The 27,073-nt window shown below is 53.1% G+C and overlaps 1 protein-coding gene across 3 annotated transcripts in view; it reads left to right on the forward strand.

Moving 5' to 3' along the window:
• Nucleotides 1-2,251, forward strand: part of ZBTB7C (zinc finger and BTB domain containing 7C) — a 335,939-nt gene extending 333,688 nt beyond the window's left edge. For all 3 annotated transcript variants that reach the window (XM_082699259.1, XM_082699260.1, XM_082699261.1), the window contains one exon: nucleotides 1,419-2,251. In XM_082699259.1, the coding sequence (XP_082555385.1) occupies nucleotides 1,419-2,070 (652 nt within the window). In that variant the 3' untranslated portion in view covers nucleotides 2,071-2,251. The remainder of the gene's footprint in view (nucleotides 1-1,418) is intronic.
• Nucleotides 2,252-27,073: the final 24,822 nt, after the last annotated feature.

Raw genomic sequence — 27,073 nt, forward strand, 5'->3', positions numbered from 1 at the left:
TGCCTTCCTGGAAGCGCAGGTGGATGGGGGGGCTCGGTCCTCCCTGGTCCTCCTCCCCTCGTCCCTGCCAGTGTACAGGAGAATGTTCTTTTCTCTCCTGCCCCACCCCTAGGGAACCAGTCCAGAAACGAGAGCCAGTGAGACATCTAGTGGCCAGGAGACACCAGGAGACCAGGACCGGCTCCGGCTGTCCTGGGGTTCTACAGAGCGTGGTTTAAATCTGGCCACTTTAGGGCGGATGCCTGAGCTCCTCATCTGCTCTGACCTCAAACCCGAGCCCCAAATTACAGGCAGATGCTCCACCCGAGCCACACCTGCAGGGAGGATGTGGGAGACAGGACGAGGAGCTTGTTGGCCTGCCAGGCGTGGTTGGGGAAGGCTCCAGAAGGACCATAAGATGAGTTCTTGCAGTCCACCTGACCCCACTTCAGCCAGGCTGGAAGGTTCCATTGGCCAGCTTGTGCAGAGCTCAGGCTTTAGGAAGACAACACTGTGAGGTCAGTTTTCTTTTCAAGATCACCAGGAGGTGTGTTGGATCTAGTCTGACACAAACCCAGGTTCTTTCCATCAGCCCTGGACAGCAGGAACCGATGTCTAATGCTAAGTTCGGCTCAGTGCAGAGATGTTAAGTAACTTGCCTGCAGACATTCAGCATGTTAGTGGTGGGCCTGCAGCTGGAGCAGGGCCTCCCCAGCCCAGGGGGAGCCCCACCTTCACACATACCCTCCCTCTGAATAACAGATTTTTAAATCCTGAAAAGCTTTGCCCTAGATTAGGCTACATTCTTGTCGCACCTGGCTCTTTTGTAAACCCTGGGATTCTTGGCAGACAAAGAGGAGAGCCCATGACTCAAGATAAGAAACCACAGTGTGCTCGGCTTCCCCAGACTCCCAGATTAGTGCTGAGGACAGACAGATCTCAATAGTCCCCAGGGCCATCATGGGCCCCCGGGTGCTCTAGGCAAAAGCACAGGGCCAACAGGAGGGAAGACTGCCACCTGGAGACAATGGGCATGAAATTAAGGTGCAACCCAGTATCAAAGGATGTTACACCCTACAGGGATGAAAGACAGACTGCTGACCTGTGGGGAGAAGTGTCCCCAGAAGGCCCATTTCCAGTCTGAGACAGGCCTCTGATGGAGAGGCTCCTGAAGATTCTGAGCCTAGAAGTAAAGGGAGTTGGGGGAGTTAAGGAGGCCTTTCCAGACGCGGCTCCTTCTCCAGCCCTGTAATCCCCGGGAGTAGCCACACCTGTGTGGAGTGAGGCAGGGGACGCTAGGAAGTCCCAGCACGGGCCCCCTCTCTGGATCTGGGCACCACAGCAGGGGCGGGCCTTGGCAGGTTCTGGAGGAACGGGGCAGCAATGTAGGGGTGGCTCCCGCGTGGGGCGCGGGGACTGACGCCCGCTCTGCGTTGCAGGCAGGACAAGCTGAAGATCCACATGCGGAAGCACACGGGGGAGCGGCCCTACCTGTGCATCCACTGCAACGCCAAGTTCGTGCACAACTACGACCTCAAGAACCACATGCGCATCCACACGGGCGTGCGGCCCTACCAGTGCGAGTTCTGCTACAAGAGCTTCACGCGCTCCGACCACCTGCACCGCCACATCAAGCGCCAGAGCTGCCGCATGGCCCGGCCCCGGCGTGGCCGCAAGCCCGCCGCCTGGAGGGCCGCCAGCCTGCTCTTCGGGCCCGGCGGCCCGGCGCCCGACAAGGCGGCCTTCGTGATGCCGCCCGCGCTGGGCGAGGTGGGCGGCCACCTGGGCGGGGCGGCCGTGTGCCTCCCGGGCCCCAGCCCCGCCAAGCACTTCCTGGCGGCGCCCAAGGGCGCGCTGAGCCTGCAGGAGCTCGAGCGGCAGTTCGAGGAGACGCAGATGAAGCTGTTCGGGCGCGCGCAGCTGGAGGCCGAGAGGGACGCGGGGGGCCTGCTGGCCTTCGCGCTGGCCGAGAACGTGGCGGCCGCGCGGCCCTACTTCCCGCTGCCTGACCCGTGGGCCGCGGGCCTGGCCGGCCTCCCCGGGCTCGCGGGCCTCAACCACGTGGCCTCCATGTCGGAAGCCAACAACTAGGCTGGTCCTCCTGGACTCCCCCGCCCAGTCCCGCGGCCCTGCCCCCTCTCCCGCCAGACTCCCCTCGCGCCGCCCAGTGGGTCTGAACTTCGTCTTTGAAATCACAAAGGAAATGAGAAAAAAAATATTATCAGCAACAGTGGTACTTTCCAGGCCTCCTGAGCTCTCCTGCCTCCCTTTCGAAGGTCCTGGAGCCCCGGGGTCTGGCCTCCACCTGTCTCTCACTTTGGCTGTCACCCACAAACTCACAGGGGCGTGTGCCACAGAAGAGACCACACCCCGGGTGCCCAGGGGCACTTTGGAGTTCTGTGGGGCTAGATGGAGGGAGGGAGCTTGGCCAGAGACAGACGGGATGGAGCAGGGCTGAGGCATACCTCAGGCCTACCCTAAGGGCTTGGGGCACATGTCCTCGCATCCCCACAGTCCTGTGGCAGAGTCTTTATGACTGGCTCTGCTGGGTCATGTTTCTAGTCTCCGGCCATCCTGGGATCCTTATGGGAAATGCCCTGTTGGCCGGGAGGGCTCCTGGAAGCCCGGCCCATTTTTCCCCTCACTGCCCTATAACCTTGGACAGGTCAGTCCTCTCTACCCTGCTACAGAGGGGAGGCTGCTAATTTAGTTTCCCCTCTGGAACCCACCCACCCACCCACATACACACATCTACACAGCTGTCCCTTACAAAGAATTCTGGAGAAGGTGGGAGATGTGTGCTCCTAAAGTCCTACTGAAAACACCTATCCTACCGGATCTCGTTTAATCACGTTCACCCCTGTATTAGCACAGGTGAGAAATGTGGCCACACTAGGCAGGGGTGTCAGAGAAGAGCTGCGGTGTGGCTTGTCCACAGGCAGCTCTGGGGAACTCCAGGTACTCCCCACCTCTCGGGGCAGGCAGGCCACTGTGTCAGGGCCCCTGGGATGGCTCTTTAAGCATTTACCCCACCTCTACACACCCCCTCCAGGGCTGTACAAAGTCTCTTGGTACTCCTGGGGCCCATACAGAAGGGATGGGGGCCCCTTGTAACACCTGGTGGCTGCCCCCCTCTACCCTGATTCCTGGAAACAGACAAAATACCTGGTTACCTGGGGTTTGGGTTTATTGTTCCTTGGGGCTTTGGGATGGCTGAGGATTGCCTTCGGCTGTATTTGTGCACCCTCCACCTCTCCCTCATCCCTCGGGAAGGAAGCTGGGGTGTTTTGCCTCCCTCCGGGGCAGGAGGCAGAGTCTTGGCTCCAGTATGGGTTTGAAGGGCTCTGGGCCTTAGGATTGCCCACATGCTCTCCCGGTTCTTGAGTTTGTAGAAAGTTCGGAGAAGGAAGACCGCCTTGCTGGCCCAGCACCTTCCTGTTCTTCTTTCCCATTTCCTGCCCCTGCCCCCCCCCCTTGTCTTGCTGAGTTGGCCGGTGTTTCTCAGCAGCCCCGACAGTGGGAGTGTCATCCCTACCGATTACCCAGGGCTGGAGTCCCCAGTCCAGGAGCTGTGGGCACAAGAGACTTCGGCTCTTCCTATTGCCTTGGCTTCTTTCTGAGCAAACAGAAAAAAACAAAAACAAAAAACAAAAAGGCCAGAGAAGACCACAGACTCTGTCCCCCTCGCAGCTCCCCAGAAGAGAACCCTGACTCCGCACTCCCCCAATGCCATTCCAATCAGAGGGAACAGCTTCGGACACCCTTCTGTCTTCAGATGCCTTCCTTCTGGGCAGCCGCCTCTTAGATTCCCACCTCCATTTCTGACACTCGCTTCTGGAACCCATCCGCCAATCATCCCCATGTTCCCCCCATCAGCCAAGGGACTGGGGCTGACCCAGACTTTAGAAAACAAGGAAAAATGAACAAATTGGAATCCAGTGGTGTTGGGGCTTTTGTTTTTATTTTGTAAAGGTAATGACTTCTTATAAACTCAGTTTTTCAGACGACTTGTTACTTCTTTTTGTTTTCTCTCCGCTGCAGTTTGGAGTCGTACATTGTAAAATATCCAAAGATCTTGAGTACTGTATGATGGAGAAGAACTTGACGCAGATGGGTTGGGGGGGAGCAGGGGTGCTTGCGTTTTGTTTCTTTTCTTTGTTTCTCTTTCCTTTTTTCTTTTCCTTTTCTTTTATTTTTTTCTTTGGTGTTTCAATTTCCCTGTCTGTCTGTGGGAAAACTTCGGAATTTTTCCTATTTATAACTTTTTTTTTATGTGATTGCTTTATGTAAAATGACACAACAGAGTTTGCCTTAGTGATTCAAAGGACAATCTTCTATAACTTTGGTCGCACGCTGCACCCCGCCGAGAAAAACTCTCAGCTGATTTTCTGGCCTATTTATTAAACAGTATTAATTGACTTGATTAAATTATTGAGAGTTGCACTTCTGTGAGAGGTGACCAGCAACAAGTCAATGGCTAGGGGTTCACTGCAAAAAAGGATCTGATGACCCGGTGTCACAGGGTTACAATAATGTCAAAGACGTCTTTGCAAAAACCTCAAACCTTTGAGCCTTCACTAGTCACTTGAAAGACAGTGTTGTGAGGCATAGAAAGCAAGGCTTATTCAGTCTCCTGGTTCAGGCTGACTTCCTCCTTCCAGGGCTCATTTTAGGTGTCCGGAGTGGTTCCATGGTGGGGATGATGAAGTTCTAGAACCTAGGTGAGGTTTGGTGGGCTGAGGTCCGGAGCCGATGACCAAGAAAGAATTCTTGAGACTTCTTTGATGCAAAATGGTGGTTTATTAAAGCACAGGGACAGGACCCGTGGGCAGGAAGAGCTGCTGCCCCAGGTTGTGAGGGATGGCAGGTTCTGTACCGAGGCTGGGGGAAGGTGAGGGGAAGAGAGGTTTCAATGGAGTTTTCATATGCTAAAGAGGGCCTACAAGGGGCCAGGATGTTCCAGGCCTGCCGGAGGCCTTGCCCTTGCTGCTGGATCAATGTTGTCTTTAGACCAGCCATTAACATTAAGATCGTTGGGAGACTTTTTGGTGGGGTGTCACAATCCTGCTATCAATCGTCTTTGTTAGTGAGATTTAGGACATTTGTAAGCCAGCTTTTGCTTTGTCCTCAGCCAGCCTCCTGCTCCCTCATCAGGGAGGCCAGAGCTTAACTTCCTCAGCGTCTCCTACCTTTCAGGTGTGGGAGGCACTGTGCCATCACAAGCTTTGGGGCATCCACGAGCCCCAGTGCAACGTGTGTGTGTGTGTGTGTGTGTGTGTGCACGTGCGCGTGTGGTGTGTGAGCCCGCAAAAGTCACAGAGTGCTGACACTTTGGTCACCGCCAGTCCTCTGAGCTCCCCACCAAGGCATCCACGGCGACCCCCACTGGTCTAGCTCTGTCCTTACCCTCTCTCCTTTCCTGGCAATGGAGCTGCACTTCTCTTCCCTTCTCGCCAAACCTCTTTCCCAAGCAGGGAACACGAGCTCCTCAAAGAGGTAAGGATGGCCATTGAACAGAGTCAACTCTACCAGAACCCAGAACACGGACTCTCTGAGTAAAACTGTTCTTTGAGCTGTATTTTCTGGGTAACCCCGGGTTCCCCAGAGCCCCTTTTTTTGTTTGCAGTCCCCTTTCTTTTTCTTTCTTTTTTTTTTTTCAATTAGCATCTGTTTTTGTTTTTATAAACATATAATGTATTTTTATCCCCAGGGGTACAGGTCTGTGAATTGCCAGGTTTACACACTTCAGAGCACTCACCATAGCACATTCCCTCCCCAATGTCCATAACCCCACCTCCCTCTCCCAGCCCCCCCGCCCCCCAGCAATGCAATCCCCTTTCTTGCCATGGTTAGCATTCTTTTTTTCTTTTCTTTTTTTTTTTTTTAAGATTTTATTTATTTATTTGTCAGAGAGAGAGAGAGAAAGGGTGTAAGCAGGGGGAGCAGCAGGCAGAGGGAGAGGGAAAAACAGGCTCCCTGCTGAGCAGAGAGCCCAACACGGACTTGATCCCAGGACCCTGAGCTGAAGGCAAACACTTCACTGACTGAGCCACCCCAAGTGTCCCATGGTCAGCATTCTTATAAAGCAAAGCAGCATTTCTCCATACAGAGGAAAGAACAAATGTAGGTTTCCAGGCTCCTTCGTGCAGTGTGCCCTCAGGCTACTCACCTCCCTACTCTGGTCCTCACACGGCTCTAGTAACAAAAGGGAGCAATTACACCAGAGCATCTCCAAGTTTTCCACCCAAATGCCCTTCAGCAGTGGGGGGTTCAGTCAATCAAGGAATGGGGACTGAACTCCTTAAAAAATTGCCTGAAGCGTCCCATCGGAGTGTAAAATTCTGCAGTTGGGGGCTGTGGCTTTGAAATTCGCATACCTGCATTCTATCCCATAATGTATATGCATTTGTCTTAATATAAAAATATCACCTTGAACTAGTGGCCAGTTACATTACTTTTCTTGTGCCCCCTCCCCCCAAAATTTTCTAGTAAAGTCAGAACGTTCCCCAGCTACCCTGTAGACCATTGAGAGGCCCAAGCTCATGGCTGAGGGCTTTGGGGGGTCAGCACAACCCAGTGCCAGGAATATGAGGCCATGGATTCAAGATTTCACTCAGATCAGGCATCCTGGGCTCACTGGGTCCTCAGTCTGGGAGTCGATGTCCACTGAGGGCTGTAGGTAAACACGGAGGAGGGGTAGGGAATGGGTCCAATACACCTTGAGCCCTGGGGACTCCTAAACTCAAGTGGGTAAAATCTCTACTAGTTCTGGCTGGGTGGGTATTCCATGGAGACTCGCCAGGCATGACCCGCTCCCTCGGGCCCCAAGGTGCTAAGGAAGTTGGGGTGCTGACAGCAAAGGGATCTCCAGGACAGAGAGGAGGGAAAGGTTGGAGAACCAGACCATTGAGGACAGAGAACTATGCATCTTAACCTAGAGAGGAAGGCTTAACAGATATATGAAAACAGACCTTGGAATTTCTAAAGCTCTATCAGGTAGAGGGAAGATTTTACCCAAAGTCTGGCCAACGCCAACCAATAAGAGAGAGATTCCAGGAGGTAGCTGGATGTCGGAGCAAAGAAAAGTAGCTTCTAACATGTACGGTGGTCCTAAAGAGGAGTGGGGTCCCTTGGGAGGCAGGGAGCTCTCAGTCAGCGGAAGGGTTCAACACAGCCTTTCAAGAATGTAGATGAGAGTCCTCTACAGAAGGAGGCCTGTCCTTTGGGTCCCCTCCATCGATTCATGAAAGGATGTATACATATCCTTAGGTGACCGTGGAAGAAGGACTGTGCCAGGGAGAGGGGGTGACGAGTGAAAAAGATGAGATGGGACAAGTTCACAAAACCCAGCTGGATGGCTCAGGGCCACCTACCCTCTCCCCACCCCCACCCGTTGTCCTGTGACCTGCAGCAACTTGGGGCCAGAGAAACAGGACTTTGTGATGAAGAGGCCCTGACTTACTTTGAGACCCTGATTATGTGACAGAGGAGTAATGAACCAACGGGAATGAAAAGGGTCTTTCACCTTAGGCCTTTCTCTGCCCCCATGGCCTACCTTTACAGGACAAAAGTCTCCATTTGTAGGGCTGCAGAGGCCCAGGCCACGTCCTGGCGGACCTCTTCTGGGACCCCATGCCTCCTGTCCTGGGATCTTGCCAGCTCTTCCTCCCTGAGGGCCTTCTGAGCTTACCACAGAGTGGACTGGCGAGTATTTCCAGAAACACGCCCAACTGCATATTCCCCCTGTGCACCTTCCCTTCTGAAAGCCACATGAAGTTAGGGCTTTGTGAGGGAAAGAGAAAGAACAGGGCCTCATGGCCACAGGCCCCCTCATGGGAAAAGTCTGTCACTCTTCAGGAGTGGAGGCCTACAAAAAGTCAGAGGTCCCTCCAGGGACCTGAGGTAAATTTTAGAATTGAAGATGTTTACATCCAGTGGCCTACTCCCCAACACGCCACCCCCCAGGTCACCCTCCCCCCTTCTCCTGGTGCCCCTTCCTACCCCTGCCCTTCTGAACTGCCCTTCAGAATGTGGCCACTCTGTCTTCTCTGGCCTCCCCTCTGTTTACACCCAGATAGGAGCCACCAAAGGGGAACATGACTCACAGGCTCCCTCTCCCGGCCTCTGCAGACCCCTGGTCCTCGTTCAGGGTGGAGAGGAAGGCCCCAGAGCGAAGCCACACCACGCCTCCAGCAGCCAACAAGGGTGACTGATTTGAACGGACAGCCAGGAAATCACCCTAGCAGGAGTTACCAGTCTGTCTGGACCTCCCCCCATCCCACCTCTCCCGTACCCTGCAAGGGGTGCAGGACTGAAGGGGGGTGAGGAAGCCAGCATCAGCCTCCTTCCCTCCTTTCAGCTCTGAAGCACTGAAAACTGAGTCAAACATGCATTTCCAGCAATTGATGGAGAGAGGATTCCCTGGGGGAGGTTTTGCTCATTTTTCCCTCCTTACCACATCCTGGGCAGGGGCTGTTGTGACCTTGAGGAACAGAGCCCACAGGGCTTAAACCCAAAACTCCGGGCCCTGAAATGGACTGACAAATAAGGACAAAACATCTCAAATCTGGACAATTCTGGGAAGCCTGGAAACTGATGACTCGATCTGCAGCCAGACATGTACCCGCGCGCGCGCGCACACACACACACAAACACACTCGTGCGCGCGCGCACACACACACACAAACACACTCGTGCGCGCGCACACGCACGCACACACACACACACAGGCTCATCAGACAAATGATACACAGGTTGATGTCATCCCTCCTCGTAACAATAGGAGATATGGCAGCGCGGAGACGAGACCCAGCACGGCCGCTTTCCCCACAAGCCTCCCTGCCGGAATATTCATAACGCACTCTCTCGTCTTTATCCTCGTGATTCCTCTGTTTAACCATGAACTTTGACCCTGACAACACAAGCAAAAGAATAAACAAAGAGGTTTCTGGGAGAAGGAAGGAAGACAGTGAATCAGACCCTTTCCTCTAGAAATTAATACATTAAGTGCAAACCCTCTGAGTAACATGAAGGGCTTTCTGTTTTCTCAGAGGACTCCTAACATCCATTGCTCAACTGGGTTTTAACTCGAGAGGCACATATCCTCATCCCTATCTGTATCAGCAGAGATTCTTAGTCAAACAGCAGAGCCCACCCAGGCAGCTTAAGTAGAAAAGGCATTTATTAAAGGAAAAGAGTCTCTTGCAGAATCTCCCCCAGGGCCGAGGTGTCAGGCATTCCGAGTCCCCAAGATCAGTTGTGCAGGTTGTGCACTGCACAACACCACCACTTTTGAAGAGGCACTATTCACACCCTAGACAGATCTGTGTATTTGTTCTAAGAGACACTAGATTTGTATATCATAGCCAGTTTCCAGCAGATGGCAGTAAAGTGTACAGAAGGGGTGCCACAGTCGAATTTGCTCCCAGCCCATGGCCTGGAGGCCGGGAAGCCAGGAACAACTCTGAGCTACCCAGTGTCACACTGCTCTGGCAGAGTTGAGTTCTGCAGCTGCTAGGCAGAGACCCCACGAATCCCCCTGCTGATGCCGGTCCCAAGACACGGGAACTCCCGCCTGTGGCCCACTCTCCACTACCATCCTCCCAGATAAAACAGATACCACACACCTGAGCTTCCTCACCTTGCTCTCTGTTACAGGTGCATCTGATGGCTAGAGGTCAAGGCCCTGTTGCAGGCTGTCCGGGGAAAGTCAGCCTCTGGTTTCCACCTTGAGAAGAAAGGATTCATGATGTGAATTCTCCAAACAGGAAAATAGTTTCAATAATGTGGTGTGGCCCCAAAACAGATCATATACCTGAGCAGTGTTCTGCAAATGAGGGATGGGCTTGAAGCCCAAAGTGGCCATGTGGTGAGGACGGGCCGGCAGGCACGCGAGCTCTGGCCAAGCCAGAGCTAGAGCCCAGACATGCTGACTCCCGGCCACGGTGCCACGCCATCCTCACGATGAGCGAAGTCAGTTTAAACAAAGCTGCTGGCTGGTCTCCTCCTGATGCCTCCATGCCCAGCAGCTCTGGTAAGTCCTCATTCAGAGCTTCCCTAGCCCCAGGCCTGTGGGACACACGAGTCTGCCATCCCAGATAGCACGCTTCGCCAGCCCGGGTCCTCTTTGTCCCCACTCTTCCTTCCTAGGGGGACCTAGAACTTGATCCCACATTCCTCTGCCGGTGCTGACATTCAGCCCCGTGCTCAGCCTCCCTTCTCAAAATGGGCTTTTCTAATTTAATGGGCATGGTAGAGCCCGAGTATGAGTTTTAATGAAAATGGCTTTTTATTTTGCCATTTCAACATCATTCCATGGGAATGGCATTCTGAAATGTAGAAATACATTTTCATTTCCTAATGGCTTGGATTTCCCCACATAGGTGGGCCTTTGTGGGGTGGGGAGGAATAGCCATTGGAGGGAGGAGGGGGGGTGGCCCAGTAAGAAAGAACGGGGCAAAAAATGTGCCCCTGTCGGGCATATAGGGGCTCAACGACCTGGCTTCCTCCTCCAGACAGAGCCGCTAGTGGCTGCAGAGGATCTCAAAGTCTCCCTCCCTGTCTGCACTCAGCCCAGCCTCAGCTCTGGGGGTGCGGGTGACCTGACCTGGAGCTTCTGTCTGCACTGGAGTCCCCGTGTCACTGAGCACCCTGGCTCGGCGCAGCAGAGGACGAGGTGACATGGACCCAGAGGGCTTTCACGGGGCTGGAGGAGGCTCGTGCAACACCAGCCCCGCCAGCCATGTAGCAGGTGCTCAGTCAACATCGGCTTCCGGTCATCTTTCCTCTCTGCTCCCTCAATAACATTTAAAATGATTATGCTTCCTTACGTTCTTCACTGTTTTCCTTTCGTTTTGCTTTTCTTCCTCCAGTGGGAAAGGAAGAGGGGAAGGGGAGAGGGGGAGAGGAAGGGAAGGAGGGGGGGAGGGGTCAGCACACATGACTTCCCCCCACGATTATCTGAGTTGTTGTTTTGGATAATCTGAAGACGGGGCATCATCCATGGCCAGGTCCCGTGGGCAAGCTGCAAGAAGCAAATGACAAGGATGTCCTCTTTTCAAATCCAAATGTGGAGCTGGTAATTTTCTCAGGGTTTGCCTGGCATGTGACGCTGCTGGAAGACAACCAGGGAGGCCATTCAGCGGCAGCACCTTGATGACATGTGGCCAGGCCTCCTCTCCAGATGGTGCCCAGTGACAGCCCTACCTCCCGTGCCACCCGCCCCTCCGGGCACAACAGGACCCCCTCTCTGGGGCTGACAGCGGCCGCCACACCCATGCCGGGTAGGGAGGCCCGCAGAGGCTGCTGGGCCTGTCTGACATGCCAGGAAAGGAGTCATGAGTTCAGAATTAGAGCCTAAAAGTGGGGTTTGAGAAGTTGAGAATGGTTGTCAGTACAGCCCTTTGGCCTGGCAACCAGGCCCCGGCCCTGGGCTCCCCATGAGCCTAGCATGTGAGGAGCCTGAGCCCTTTCCGGACGGCGCATGCTCAGAAGACCTGGGACCCCCCCTCAACTCACCGCCTCAACAGCTTCAAGCCTTTTTGCAGGGCTGGAGCAGACCTCCCCCAGGACTTTCTGAGGGCAGATTGCCGCAGGAGGTTCCCCCCCAACCCCGCCCACAAGCTGAAGGATGACCAGAGGTGGCTGCTGGGGAGGAGGGACAGAACTTAGACCAGTAGATTGCAGTGTTCACAAGCGGGACCTCTCCTCGCTGGGGATGGAGAAGCAGGGAGAGGTGGGCGTGGCGGAGAGGGCGTGGCGGAGAGGGCGTGGCTATGGGCTGAAAGACCGGCTTTGCCCCACCAGAACCTCAAGGAACCAGAGGACTACTGAATCCAGTTTTCTAGATCTTTCTGAAGGTATGCTCTTCAAGATAGGAGACTAGAACACAGTTTAATTAATAATTTGTTACCTTGATTTATATGTTTAGACATATGACATGGGGACCTCTACTCGTCTCCTCACCCAGGCCCTGCGATTGCTGGGGGGAAGACCAAGGAAGGCCATCGTGGTCTATGAGGAAAGGGCATGGGTGGGGGAGTCTGTTTGCACTGACTTTCCATGGAGTCACCTGCATTTTATGGAGGGCGCCAGACGCAGCAGCGTGCCCGCGAGAAGGGGCTCCTTGTCCCCCCACTCCTGCTCCTCACCCCACTTTGCTGGGTCTTCCTTCCCCGACTCCACATTCTGAGAAGCTCCTGTACGTTTTCTGGTCACATTCAGATATAAGAAAAGTCATTTTCCGTGATGTAAACAGGCCAGCCCAAACCAAGAGCAAAACTTCCATCTGTCTCCCATCGCTACACCCCTCCTACGCCACCCTCCGCTCAGGCTCCTCTAGGGACACAGGAACAGTGACTCTCTGTAACAAAGTGTCACACACTGGGTGGCTTATAAACCACAGGAATTTATGCCTCAGGGTTGTGGGGGTTGGAGGTCTAAGTCAGGGTGCCCGCACAGGATGGTTCTTCTGTGCTGTGGGCGACCATCTCCTTGTCGTGTCCCGGGAGGACGGAGAGCAGGGACAGGAAGCAAGCTTCCTTGTGACTCTGCTAACAGCACGAATCCCATCGTGAGTCCCCATCCTCATGACCCCATCTCATCCTCCTTACCTCCCAAAGGCTGCATCTCCTCATGGCATCCCATGGTGGGGGAGGGGGTGTTTCAACATATGAGTCTAAGGAAGACACAAGCACTCAGCCCACCCCCTCCCCCAGTCACAGGCCATCCTGTGCCCCACATCCTCACACAGCCACTAGTCACTGGTCTGGTCCCACCCGTGGGAGAGGCGATGGCTTCAGGCCCTCCCTCACTGCCTATGTAGGGGTGTCTCTCCAATGGGGTGAGCCGTCCTGAGTCCCAGCATTGGCCGCTCCGTGAACAGGGACAGATGACAGGTGCTTGGGCTGTGCATGTAAGTTTCTGTGGGTTCCGCTGGGTGACCAGCTGGACACTGAGTTGTGCTGACCTTTACAATTTCTCTCATGGGGTAAGGCTGTAGGCCCTGGTGAATGGTAACGATGGCCTCCAACTTAATTTTATTTGGACATTAAAGACCGGTGCCTCTCTAATCTTCCGGGGGAGATATGCGTGAACAGAATAGCGGGCCAACAAAGGCATTAATGCTGGGTCTGCTGTAGGCTGTTCATTCTCCTTCAGGTGCGGCCGGCAATGTGCTTGCTTAGAAGCCACAGAAGACCAACAATGAGGCAGCAAACAGATCAGTTAAAAGGATATTGTAGCTCTAAGGACGGATGGGAAATTGGAGAGCCAGCCCCAGAAAACTGGGAGAAACCAAAATAGGCATGACATCAGCATCCCCACCATCACCCCAGGAGGCTGCCTCTCCAAGAACGTCGCCTCCCCTGGGCACCACTATCTCCAGGGGCAAAGTCCCAGGCAGGAGCATCCAATGAGCCTCGGCTAGCGCACTGGTCTCCCATGTCTCCACGTCTCCACAGGGAAGGGGGTTCCTGGCCTCTAAGCTTCTGGCTCACCCTAATACTCATTCATTGGAGGCGTCTCCCAAGTGGAGGAGTGATCCGAATGCAGGAGCACAGAAAGGGGACAGAGGCCAACTGCAGTCAGTGGGCTTGGCCTGAGGACATGGTCCCCTGTTCATTTCTCTGTTCACATCCAAAAGAAGCACCAGCCTGGCTTTTGATGCTAACAGCAGGGTCCAACCATTAGCTTAGATTTTTCTGTTTCCAAGACACTTATCTATGATTTGGGGATTTTTGAGAGTTTCCTGGATCATTTCCCATTCCCAATCCCTCTTTACTACCACTAAGGACAGTTCCTTACCGGAACATAGGAGGCTGCTTTCCCAGCCTTTCCACGCCACTGATTCTCTGTGCAACCTGGAGAAAGTCACTTCAACTCTCTAAATCTCTATTGTATCATCTGGAAAGTGGGGGGTGGGGTGGGAGGTAGGCAGCATGAGCCGTGGGATATCTTTTGGCTGTCCCACTGCAGATCCCATGTCAAGGAGCACTTGAAAGGGGCGTAATTCCCCAACCAAAGGCCATCTTCCCCTCTTTCCAGGATTAAAGTTGCCCAACACTCAGCACTGGGGATGTGTGTAAGCCAAGGCTGTGTGATGTAAAAATTGTCAGGAATGACATCACTCCATATCCAAAGTAACCCGCTGGGGATGCCATTGAATAGCAAGCAAACAAGGCAAAAACACACCGGATCACTCCCTGCAAGGATGACACTTGTGTCTACCTGCGGGGGACGAGCTTGCTGAACATTCCATTCCTGGGCACACACGCGTGCGTGCAAGCATGCATGGAGGGTCGTGCTATGTTGTCATCAAAGTGCTTAAAGTTGCATATGTAATTATCTCTGCAAAAAGCTTTGTTTTTCATGGACTTTGCCTTCACTGGAGACACAGAACAAGTTCTTGGGCTTGCTTTCTGCTCACACTCTCTTCTCTGCTTTATTCTCTATGCTGGATAGTCGCCGGGCCATAGGCGGACCCATTAATGTCTGCCTGCAGAATTTATCATCTGACCAGACACCGGACGCCAGAGTTCTCTGTGGGGGGACTCTCTTCTCTTTCTACCCCCCACCTCCCTTCTGCGGAGGGGTGGGAAAGAAGGGGAGTTGAGGGAGGAGTAGAAAGTGATGAAAAGTGCCTCTGAGTTGAGCACTGGAAGGAGGATGAGTAGGTTTGTGTATCTGCTTCCCAGGGTTGTCTGAAAATAAACTAAATCTCCACGACCAGACTCCACGTCGCACCCTTCGGTACCCTGTCCCCACGCAGGTTACCAGGTCACGTGCCTTCCCCACCGGAAGGCTCCGGGAGAGCCTTTGCCATTCTTCCTGGATTGACACGGGGGCTGGCCCCAAAGAAAGGCTTACCAGCGCATTAATAAAGAATGCCATCTTGTACTTACACAGCACTTTCCCATCAGAGAGCTGCTGTTCTGGGTGATTTCACTTGATTGGTAAATGCAGTTGTCTCCACTCATCAGGCGAGGAGGCTGTGGCGTAGAGAAATGGAGGACAAGGTGGTGGCCGGCCGGGGAACAGATTAGGAGTGTTCCCTGCCTGCTCAAGCTTGTCTGGGACACTGTCTTGAGGATAGGGCTTCTCTCTCCCCTGGATAGACCAGAACTCAGCTTCTCACAGAGCCCGGTTAGTGGGTCACAAAAAGATTTTTGGAACTCATTCTAGAACCTTTGCCTTGGCCTCTCCACCATATCCAATGTCTCCTCTCTAAAGCCAGGTTTTCTCCCGAGGACAGCTCTTCTCACTGCCCTAAGAGATCCCGCTGTGGATAGACCCCAGGCCCAGATCACCATATGCCAACAGCAAGCCAGCAGGGAGAACACCCCCCCACCCCCTCACCCCCCCACCCTCCACTGCCCTGCTCTATAGGCTGTCCTCCCTGCTTCCCTCATCACCTGCCCCCGGGATGCTAACTAGGGGGGAAGGGAGGTGGAGCTGGGAGACAGCTGCCCAGCTGCTGTGCTGTTTCACACTGGCTGGCTGTGGGTCCAGGGATGTGTCAGTGTCCCCTTCTTCTCCTCCCGGACTCTCCTTGGAAGGGCCTCTGCAAACTCCAACCTCCCCAGCCTTCTAGGAGGGATAGTGATGGTGGTCATAGCAGCAAGCGCACTTCTCTGTCCCCCTTTGGGATGGTGCCACTCACATCATCATCTGCCCCCATTCCTTCCCTCCCCCAACACATGTGCGTTCCAGAGGCTTTCGTGGTAAGATTTATTGTCAAACCACACTGGCCTTCCACTGGGCGAGGAGCTAGCCCTTGGCCAGGACTTTGGCCCCAGCACCCCCAGAACTTGGGACCCTGTAACCAGTATAGCCTTCGCTTGGAGGACTGGGTCTCCTGCCCTAAACCCTATTTTCAGAGGCACACCGGGGCCTGTTTCCTGATGTGTCATTCCCCAAGATCAGACGTCCATTGAATAGTGACATTGAATAAAATACAGGGTACCCGATCACATTTGAATTTCAGATAAACAGCAATAATCTTTCAGTTTAAGTACACACTTGAGATATACTCAGAGTAAAAAGAATTATTTGTTGTTTATCTGAAATTTCAAATTCACCCAGGTATTTTATACATTTATTTGCTAAATCTAGTAAGTGTACCAGGTGGGCAAGGGGGTGTGCTCACTTGGAGCATATCCTGGGTACCCGAGACCCCGCATCAAAGGCCAGAACCCACTTCTAGGGACTCTGCTGTTTCCTTTTACTGTGGGCATCTGGTCCCCCTCGTGTGTGCGCTCCTGGGTCTGAGGAGTAGGCTGGAAGCAACTGTTCTAAGCTGGGTGTCCACACATGCTCTGGAATCAGGCCCTGATGGGGAGGGGGTAGAAGCCCAGGGTGGGGAAAAGAAGGAGCAGACTACGGGCAGGGCCTCCATTTGTCCTCCACCAGCCTGCTGATGTGAGGGGTAGGCCACCAGCCTCCACCCCAGAGCAAAGCTCTGTCATCCACAACTGTTACACTTTCTCCTGAAGCAACGGCCAGGTTGAGGCCGTGCTATGGCAATGGGCTCCCGCAGGGTCTGCTGTCAAGTCACTACTATCTTTACTGTTCAAGAGGGTGTTCCAGTCCACAGACGCAGAGAGCCTGGGTGGCACATGGAATTTAAGGACCCTCCTGCCAGGAAGCTCAGCAGGTCCCAGAACAGCCCAGTGCCTCAGTTTCTTCAAAGATTAAAAAAAAAAAAAAACCACACACACACAACAGGAAAGCTCCTATGTCTTGGATAGTTGTGAAAATTAAGTGTGATTTGGCAAAAACGATGGAGACAGTAAAAGGATGAGTGGTTCCCAGGGGCTGGGGGAAGACAGATGACTAGGGAGCATGGAAGGTTTTTAGGACCAGAAGATACCAGGACACCACAGTGGGGACACATGTTCCCCCACCCCCGTCAAATCCCATAGACGGTACAAGGACCGGAGTGACATCTCACGTAAACTAGGGTCAGCCTAGGTCCCTCCACTGTAACACGCAAGCCGCTCTGCTCCAAGGTGCCAACCGTGGGGGAGGCTGGGCCGGGGGAGGAGGCATTGGCCTATATGGGAACTCTGCATTTCTGCTCAATTTTGCCCTGAACCCAAAACTGCTCTAAAAACTTGGTATGCTAATGAATGCGCCCGCCCCGCCCCCCCCACCCCCGTACTTCACTTGGCCCTGAGACAGACATTGAGCGCCTGCTGAGACCCAAGTATTTACAGAGAGCTAATCTGAGCAAAGTAGGTATTCCTTCTCAAGCTAGAGCGAGACTTGGGAGACGTCTCCCCAGGAGCAGAAAGCACCTCCACGGGACACGGAGACACGACGGCCCGCCAGGGGGTCGGGGGCAGATACGACGGCGGGCGATGGAGGGGGAAGGCAGGGGTCGGGGAGCAGGACGGAGTGGGCTGGGCTCCCCGGCGGCGTACCCTGGGAGGCACGGAATGGGAGACGACTGCGAAGGCGCCCCCGCCGCCCGCGTCCTCCGATCCTCCCGGCAGCGCCGGTGCGCTCAGCGCTAAGCCCGGGTGGGCCGAGGCGGCGTCCGCGGCGGAGAAGCAGCGGGGAGAGGGGAGAGGGAAGGGCCGGTGACTGCCGGCCAGCCCCCGCCTGCCGCCGCCGGCCGCGCAGCGCCCCCGTGTGGCTGCCGCACGCAGCTGCGCCGCTCAGGGAACAAAGCGCTGGGCGGGGGGCGGGGCCGGCGGGGCAGCGCGTGCTGGGGCCGGGGGCTCACGGACGCGGGTTGTTGCGGAGCAGGAAGCGCTGGGGCTCCCACGCTGTGGCCCTCGGGAGGGGTTTGGACCCCGGGAGCACTCAGGCCCCACTTGAAAGGAACTGTGATTCTAGTCTCGGCTGCTGGAGATGACTCGTAGGGAGGCCAGCAGAGAGGGGAGGAGGCCGTGACACCCCACCCACTGGGCAAGATCGCCCCGCGCCCCAGAAGCTCCAGTGTGAGCGCTGAGCAGCTGGTAGAGAGCCGCTCCCGGACAGTTGGATGCCGAGAGAGGGAAGGGCGCACTGCCTTGGATCGGAAGCTTCCGTTCATTCAGGGAGCTCCCGCGGAGTCGCAGAGCCTTCGGAATAGAGCCGAGGGGGTGGTGGCCCCAGACGGACCCCCCTCCCTCTGCGGCCTCTGCTGTGCCCTGAAGTTAGCAGCAGAGAAGCACATGGGAGAGGGTCCTCCACCCAAGGTGCCTGCGCGCACAACCTGGAGACCCCACCACAGAGTCACCATCTCCAGAGCAAGGGGGACCTCTCCTGCCAGAGTCTAAACAACCCTGTCGCACTTTGTGTCCCTTGGTCCTTTCCATGCCCTGCCCCCAGAGGCTCCCCTCGTCCTGCACCATTTCAGGAGGAGGAAATGCTTCCTTCCCCAGTAAAACAAAACCCGGAGCTGCCACAGTTGGCAAAGGGAGAAGACCCTGGTGCTACCCCCCACAACTGGACACAGGACCCCACCCTTGAACCTTCCTGCTTGGCTGAGTGCAGGCTGGGACAGCCACTAAGCTCTGATTGGAGGCTGGGGACGAGGAGAGGATTCAAGGGCAATGGAAGAGACACAGGTGCAGATCCTTTTCCCCAGAAACGATGACATCCCTGCAGGGTGGTGCTGTGGACCCCAGCAAGACAATCACTTCAGCCTAGGACACACACACACACACACACACACACACACACATTGAGCCAGGCCCCAGCAATCCTTTGGGAGGAATATGAACTTGTTCCTTTTCACACAGCCTTTGGCCGTGGAGCCCCAGTCTGCTGGAGCCCCCACCACCTACAAGACTTTGTGTGGGCACCTTGCACCAGCCCGTCCAGCCTGGTGGCTTCCTTCCCACACTGGAGCGTAGGAGTCTGCTCTCACTCAAACCTGCCCCTCACCCCTACTCCCCAACTTCTAGCCTCAAATACCACCCTCTTCCTCTGGTGGTTGGTTCCTCAAAATGACCACTCTGTCTCACTAGTGGGCCTGCCTCAGGGGGGCGCTGGGTGTCATTAGCGGTTGATTAAATACCAAAGCCTGTGGTAGTTTGCATCATTTCTGGGGACTCTTAGACATCCAGCCTTTGCTTAAGTAGTAACTTCCCTGATGACCTGCTTTCTTGGGGAAACTCATCTTGATTTAAAAATCCCATAACAGAGCACACTTGCTCTGCAGAAGGCCAGGTGGTAAATATTTCCGCCTTTGCAGGTCACACCATCTCAGCTACAACTCAACTCTGCCCTTGTAGTAAGAGCAGCCACAGACAATAGGTAAATAAATAGATAGGACTGTGTTCTAATAAAACTTTATTGATAAAAACAAGCAGCGAGCTGGGGTTGCCCCCCACACCCCCACAGACTGTAGATTTCTTCTCCCTGTTCTCCATCTGTAACCTGTATTTTGGCATCATGGCTTAGTCAAGAGATAAAGTGGGTCCAAAAGACTCAGCATGGCCTCAGGACATCACGGTGACAAAGTCAGGCCCAAACGTCACAACTTGGTGATCCCCAAATCTCAGAGGCCTCTGCTGTGAGAGTTAAATGTTGGTGAGCACATTGCTAAACTCTGAGGTACTCTGCCCGTACGCATTGCCCACTGTAGGTCTGAGCTCCATCTGAGGACTAAATGGCGGTTGGGGGGTGGGCGGTGGAGGGCAGCGGGTCCTGGTGTCACTGGCCCGAGGGTCTGTGCTTGACTTGGTGGCTTCAGGCAGAAGCTAAAAACCTTGGGATATTACCACCTGCTTCCTGGTGCTCTCGAAGTCACGCACAGCAAGCTACTGGATTTGCACGGCTGTCTAAGGGTTCTGTGACCTCAGCTTCCACTCTGCCGGCTCCGGCTGGGCTGACTGTGGCCACCGAGCAGACGTTCTTTCCAGAGTTATAGCAATAGTGAGCATAGCAAAATCACCTTCTGGGGTGGATGACCTCAGGCACTGGGTCCAGCCGGGTCCTACCTGCCTCGCAGTCTCCCTCCCCCATCTTGCCACATCACAAGGAGGCTGTGAGGGGAGGACAGAAGAGGAGGAGCCTCTTTAGCCCCTTCCTTCTCTCTCCCGGGACCTGGTCAGGCACCGCAAAGGTGCTCTGTCCGCACCAGGTCTGCCCAGAAGCAGACCGATATGCTTGCTGGGCCCCTAGAGCCTCAGAGAGGTTAGGCTACGTGGGCATCTGGGCACCATTCCAGGGGCCTCTGTGTCATTTCCTGGCGACCTTCAAGCACACAGAAGTTGTTAGGTGGGGCAGGCTGTTAAAGGCCCAACCTTGCTGGGAACCCAGCACAGCATCTGAGGAATGGTACCAACCCACTCAGTGTCCCTCTGTTGCAGGCCAACACACTCATTTTACAGTTGTAGAAACTGAGACCCCAGAGAAGGGAGCGGCAAGCCCTTCTGATGAGCAACACCCCACTTCTAGATTCTGTTCTCTCCCAATCCACGATGGCAGGCAGCTTCTCACATCAGCAGTAATGACTGTATTTATTATTTATTTATTTTTCCCCTCCATACTCTTCCAGCCCACCCCACCCCCCATCAGCAGGATGGCTGCTTGGGCCCTTTGGAGGTGAAGGGCTACAAAGGAGAGCTCGGGGCTGTTTGCAGATCCTTGGGGGAAATGGAGCTACCCAGCAAGAAGTTGGGGTTCTGTCCTCCCCTCCCAGGAGGCCAGGGCGGGTCCGACAGTGAAGCAAAGGAAAAGGTTAGGTCAAGAAGAGCAGCTTTCCCAGCCTGGGCCCGCGGGCTCTGCTTCTCCAAAGGGAGGTGGCAGGAAGTGTCAGCCACCAAGGGAACTGGCGGGGTCCAGCCCCCAGGGCCTGGGTGCAATGACCTCATCAAGCATTTCCAGCTTTTATGATCTGCCAACAAGGCCCTCAAGTGACGCAGGCCGACCTCCCCTTGCAGCCTGTTCTCCCGGGCTCCGTGATCTCAGCCCCGTTGGAATGCCACTGCCATTCGCACGCCCCTGCCCAGGCCACAGGCCACAAGGCACAGGCCGGGGCACGGAGACGGGGCCAGAGGGAGTGAAATTGGTCTAGAAGAGGAAAGGAAGTCAGCAGGTAGGTGAGTGGAAGATGTCACCCCAGAGGCCGGGAACGGGGTTCCAGGAGCAGAGAGCACTCGGCCCTGAGGAGGAAGAGTGAGGGGACTGAAATATGGAAGAAGCCATGGAACAGTTCCTCGGTGGTCCCCCAGCCTGGGGATCCCCAAACTGGCTCACATGGGGCACCTTCCAGCTGCTGCTCCCTTCCTCAGCCTGGGTGCCTGGCACAGCCACCGTCTCCTGCCACATGCACACACACATGCACACACACACACACACGGGACTGACGCGTCTGGCCGACAAAGCATGGGCATCAAATTCAAATCCGGGACTGGACTCTTGATCACAGAATGCCTATGGACAAATTGTGGACCCTCCCTGAGCCTCCATTTCTGTGAAAAAGTGGAACTAGCACTAAGAGTGTCTTCTTACGACCAGCGTGAGGCAATGCACGAGGTAAGTGTGTGGCCCGACACAGAGGACGGGTTCAGAAGAGCGTAGTTACTGTTGTTACAGAGCGAGGAGGGCAGGTTCGAGAATCCTCCGAGGTCATGTCCCCACCTTTGCACCCCCCGCCCCCCCCGGGTCAGGAGGCAGAGATTCCTGGAAAAGACAGTGATCTCAAAGTCACGTAAGAGCTGGAACCTCACACGGATGGACTCCAGGTGTGAAAGGGCAGCACCGTGAGATCTGAGTCATCATGGGTCTATCCCATTGGACTTCGGACGCTTCGAGAAATGATTACCCCTGTTTTAACAAATGTCATGATTAAGGCTTTGAAAGCGCCACCGGCTACACACAGCGGCACAGCCAGCAGATGACAGAATCAGGATTTAAACCCAGTACTTCCCCACCCAGAGCCCCACCTGTCACGAAACCCTATTTTCTAGGGTCGGGGACCCAATTGTGCAGATGTGTATTCATTCGGCACCTATTAACTGGACCCTCGCCCCCACATGACCCCTATCTAGGTATTGTCTACACTCAAGAGACGAGGGGACAGTTGGGAAAAGCAACCCACAATGGATCAAAGAGAATATGTTACAAGTCATTTTCTCACTGGAGGTAGTAGGGAGGGTATAGACACCCGCCATCACCACGGCTTAAATACAATACATTTCTCTCCCTCCCACGACAGTTGAGAGGACAGTGGCCCGGACCCGTGGGCAGTTCTCTTCCACAGGGATATTCAGGGACTCAAGTTCCATTCAGCTCTCTTCCCGCCACCCCTTAATGCAGGGGTTCTCTACCTGGACTCCACACGGAGAACTCAAGGAGTTTGTGAAGTGACGTGAGGCATAAATAAATAAATAAATAAATAAATAAATAACATCTCTATTTTCACGAACTTTTAAAAAAATTAGCATTTCCTTTTATTATGAGTGTGATGATAAACCACCGCAAAAACAGGGGGATCGGGGACTCTGCTGCCAATAGGCATCATGGTGACTTTTGTGTCCTATGACAGTGTCACAGATATCCCAAACTATCATTTAACATTCATTCCTATTTCAAAATTATACTTTGCTGTCTGTCCTGCTGCTGTTGGAGGTCATTATTTAATGTCGACAAAGGCGACACAATTCTACTGTCACGGGTCTGTGTGTGCGTGTGTGTGTGTGTCCCGTTAGGTATTTTGACATCTACATGCCAAAAGCTTTCTTCTGTAAGCTCCTGTATTTTATTTTATGCATTAAAAAAAATAAAAATTAAAAAAAGAATTGTCCTGGTCAAGGGCACAGGCTTCACCAGGCTACCAAGGAAGCTCATTTGTGACCCATTGGTGACCCAGCCCCTGGGAATGAAGAGACAGAGGAAGGACGGGACAAGCAGCTCCCTTCAAGGCAAGCAATGCACACGTTGCCCACGTCGCTCCACGTCCACTCTGTGAGTGACAGCCTTGCATGGGGGCCACGGAGGGCTGGCTGCGGGGACGGCACAAGAATTGGGTCCCTAGTTTGGAGACCATTCGCCAAGACACTATTGTATGGAAAGGAAAAAAAGAAAAGAAAAGAAAGAAAGAATGAAGAAAGGAAGGGCGGGAGGGAGGAAGGAAGGAAAAACTTTTGAATTTTGTAACTTGCAGTTTTCTTATCTATAAAAGTAGGAGGTAGAAAAAAGTAGTAGGATAAAAGCAACTAATTTTTTTTTTTTTTTAATTTGGCCAGTTAGTATCTTTTTTCAAATGAAATTCCATCATTCAGAGAACAACAGGGTATCTTGGTTAAGTAGGGCCGGGGACCCAGCACCCTGTTGGCTTGGCCTCCTGCTTCCTGCCCCTTTCCCGCAGGGGGATCCCTGAGGCTCTTCCCAGGAAACTGCAGGCCCAGAGGAGTTTGGCACTGGAGGTCTGGGCGGTGTCTGAGGCCCCTGCCGGCCCCGCCTTCCCCTGAGGCTGCCACGGCCTGAGGACAGGTCATCTCCAACATCCAGCGACAGCTGTAGGCTCTCCCCAGACAGAGGCCCATCTCTGTGGGCACGAGAAGAAAGGCAGGGAAGGTTTGGGGGAAGTGATATGTACCGAGGACACCGTGGACTTGAGAATAACCGACACTGAGACAGAGCATGGCAGTCGGGGCGTAGGAGGAGAATGGCAGGTGCAAAGCCGCTGCGGTGGGAATGGAGAGACCTCTTCGGGACGTGAGGGGGCCGGGGGCGGGGCGGGGACTCGGCAGCAGAAGGTGGCATGAGGACAAGAGGACCAGGCAGGTGGCAATCTGGAGGGACCAGCCCAGCCCACACCCACAGCCTTGTTCCCAGCAGCTGTGGCCTCCGGAGCTCAGGGCCTCCTGCTTGGAGACAGCAGCAGAAGCAGAGCTTTGGTCTGGAGAACGTGGAATGCGGGGCGAATAGTCAAACCTAGGATAGCACTCATTTTTTTCTTCCACTTTTTTTTTTTTTAAGATTTTATTTATTCATTTGACAGAGATCACAAGTAGGCGGGGCGGGTGGGGAGCAGGCTCCCCACTGAGCAGAGAGCCCGATGCGGGGCTCGATTCCAGGACCCTGGGATCATGATCTGAGTCGAAGGCAGAGGCTTTAACCCACTGAGCCACCCAGGCGCCCCTTTTCCACTGTTATTAAGCTCCTACTTCATAGTGGGCACGAGGAGAGATTTTCATTCCAGCGAGGTGAGACATTCAACTTACAATAAGCGTACAATAAATACATACACGAAGGCAATTATAGTGACTTTGCTATTGATTTGAAAATACTATAATTATAAAATAATAATAATAATTAGCATTAAATACATGCTAAAAAAATTCCCAGTGGTTGGTCTGAGAAGTACCAGTGAATGCAAGAAAAATGTAATATGTGTTGGGGTTAATAAACACCCTTTTTTTATTGAAGTATAATTGACATACAATATTATATTAGTTTCAGGTGTACGACATAGTGATTCGACATTTATATACATTAGAAAATGTTCACCATGATAAGTCTAGTTACCATCTGTCACAGTACAAAATGTTCATAATATTACTGACCAGATTCCCTGTGCTAGAAATTAGACACCTGTGTCTTCTTTATTTTATAACTGGAAGATAGTACCTCATCGGCCCCTTTTTAATAAACACTCTTTGAAAAGGCAGAATTTTAGAGTCAGTCACATTACCTCCAGTCTTAACTCTGCCGCTGCCAATGTGTCACCTTGGATTAAATCACTTTGTCAATTTTCTCATCTATGAAATGTCCTGACTGGTAAAATTTCTGTGAATATCCAGTGAAAGAACACCTACATGCTTTTAACTCAGAATCTAATATACTATGTACTTGGTAGGTGTTTTTCTTTTATTTTTATTATTATTATTAACTAAAGCCAGGAATCTTTAGTTAAACAAAAACCTTTTTATTTAACTAAAAAAATAAAAAAAGAAAGAGAAAGAGTTCACAGAGATTCCTGAAAACCAGGCAGAGAAGTGCAGAGATTTCATCTCTAAACCAGAGAATGAAAAGAGCATAGGCTTAACGTTTGGTGGTAGGGCCCTGTGTCCCTTCTGCTATTGCCTCATTTCTGTATTGCATTTACAAAAATTATACAAACTCCTCAATTCCATTTATATGAAATACCCAGGATAGACAGTTTCACAAAGACAGAGGTGGGTGGGTCGTCCCCAGGGGTCCGGGGAGAGTGGAGAGTGGGAGAAATGGCCAAATGGGGATGGGGTGTTATCCTGGAGGGATGGACATGTTCTGGAACTAGCTACAGATAGAGTTTGCACAGTACTGTGGATGTACTCGGTGCCACGGAATTGTTCACTCTAAAATGGTTCGTTTTATGCTATGTGAATTTCATCTCAATAAATTATCAAAAATCTTTTTAATTATGTATAATATATTTAATTCAGAACTACTAAGACCTTCAGTTAGGATTGCTCTGTAATATGTGTCTGTAAATGTATGTTTCATGGATATCAGTTATATCAGTTCATAATCTTAATGGCCAGCTTTGAATACAAGAAAGGACCCTTTAATTTTGTGTGTCAAAATAATTAAATGTGCAATCACCGCCCATAGGAACAGAAAATCCAGCACATCCCTCCAGACACCTTCCTCTCTACCCAGAATTGCCCAGGGCTTCCTCATTCCAAAAAGACTCAGCCCAGGATGCAAGTGTCCACTGAGTATTCTTGCTGTTTCCGCGGCTGCCAGGAGAGGGGCTGCTGGTCATTGTCCCTGCTCTGCCCAGTGGAAGCGTGATCAACATTGTAACAGCATAGTAATATTATCACAGCAAGTGGCGCTGTCAGGGACCACAGATCCCAAACCCCGCACTCTGCTCTTCTTAACTGTGTACGCTCCTCTGCCCTTAGCCATTACTTTTGCAAGGTAGCCTCTGCCAAAGAAACTGGATCAGGAGGGGCTTCCTGCCACAGCCTCCCCTAAACTTTCTAGATCCAGGGGACAGGTGGGTAAGCAGTTTTCCTCTTTCCTCCTGCTTCATTCCCTTGACTCCTGCGCAAAATTGCTTCCTCCTCCCCTCCCCCTAACTAACACATGGGGAAGCCTTCCGATGGGCAGCAGTGGTCTAGCCTTAAAAGTTCCTGGAGCAGTGGCTATCTTTGCAACTCAAGGTATTTGCCTATAAGGAATATTCCCTGCCAGACAACATTCGCCTTTCACTTAGACGGAGAAGCAGCTGGCGCTCTCTCAGATGACAACAAAAACGAGCACATAGCTCGCGTCTGGGAAGGGCCACGCGCCATGCTCTCCGCTACCTCCCCGCAGCTCGCCGGGGTGCGGTCACTGACCCATCCCACGGAGGATGAAATGGGGTTCGCTATTTCTCTCCTGGGGAAGTCGATTCGTGAAATGACTTACCTTACTTTTTTAGTCTTTTCCCCCGTATTCCTTCTTTCTGCGCTTCTCTATTAAGGAAGCTTAAGAAATACTAGAGCAAACAAATGGCAATGGGGCCAGAGTAAAGGCTGGAGGGCTGAGTGCTAATTCCCGCTCCGCCAATACCGAGATGTGTACATTCGGGAGAAATCCTATAACCTCTATGAGCCTCAATTTTGTCATCTGTGAAATGGACAGGTAGACCCCACATGGTCTAGGCCCCTTCTAACTCTGACATTCTGTGCTTTTGTAAACCAGCCACACTTTGAATCCTGAACCAATGGGAACGTGACAATGTGTCTGTGCACCGAGGCATGAAATGCTGCAGGAGCAACCATTTGGCTAAGCCATCCATTTGTTCATTCCTTCCAGACGGCTTGAAGGGAACCACTCAGAAAAGATTAGCAGCTTGAAGCAAATGACTGTGAAATCCCCGGGTGCCCTTAATCCTGGGCTGGTTATCAGATCGCTTCTGATTCATCTCCCTTGTCTGATCTTCATTTGCCTGTTAATACTTTGTCCTCTTGCTCCCCGGCTTCCGGTTCTGGTCCACTCTTGTTCCTTTCTGGGATCGTGATCACTTCTGTGGAAAGAGATGGTGATGCAGAAGACCCAGGCCCTCCCCCACCCCACCCCCTGCCCCCTCTAGTCAATCCAGACATCGGGTTTGTGCAAGGCTCAGATGGCTGTACAAGCTCTCACTTTTAAACCACCTCCTTGGGATCTGAGTGTAGAA

Source organism: Mustela nivalis (assembly GCF_964662115.1).
Source record: "Mustela nivalis genome assembly, chromosome: 14".
In the NCBI taxonomy this organism is placed as follows: domain Eukaryota; kingdom Metazoa; phylum Chordata; class Mammalia; order Carnivora; family Mustelidae; genus Mustela; species Mustela nivalis.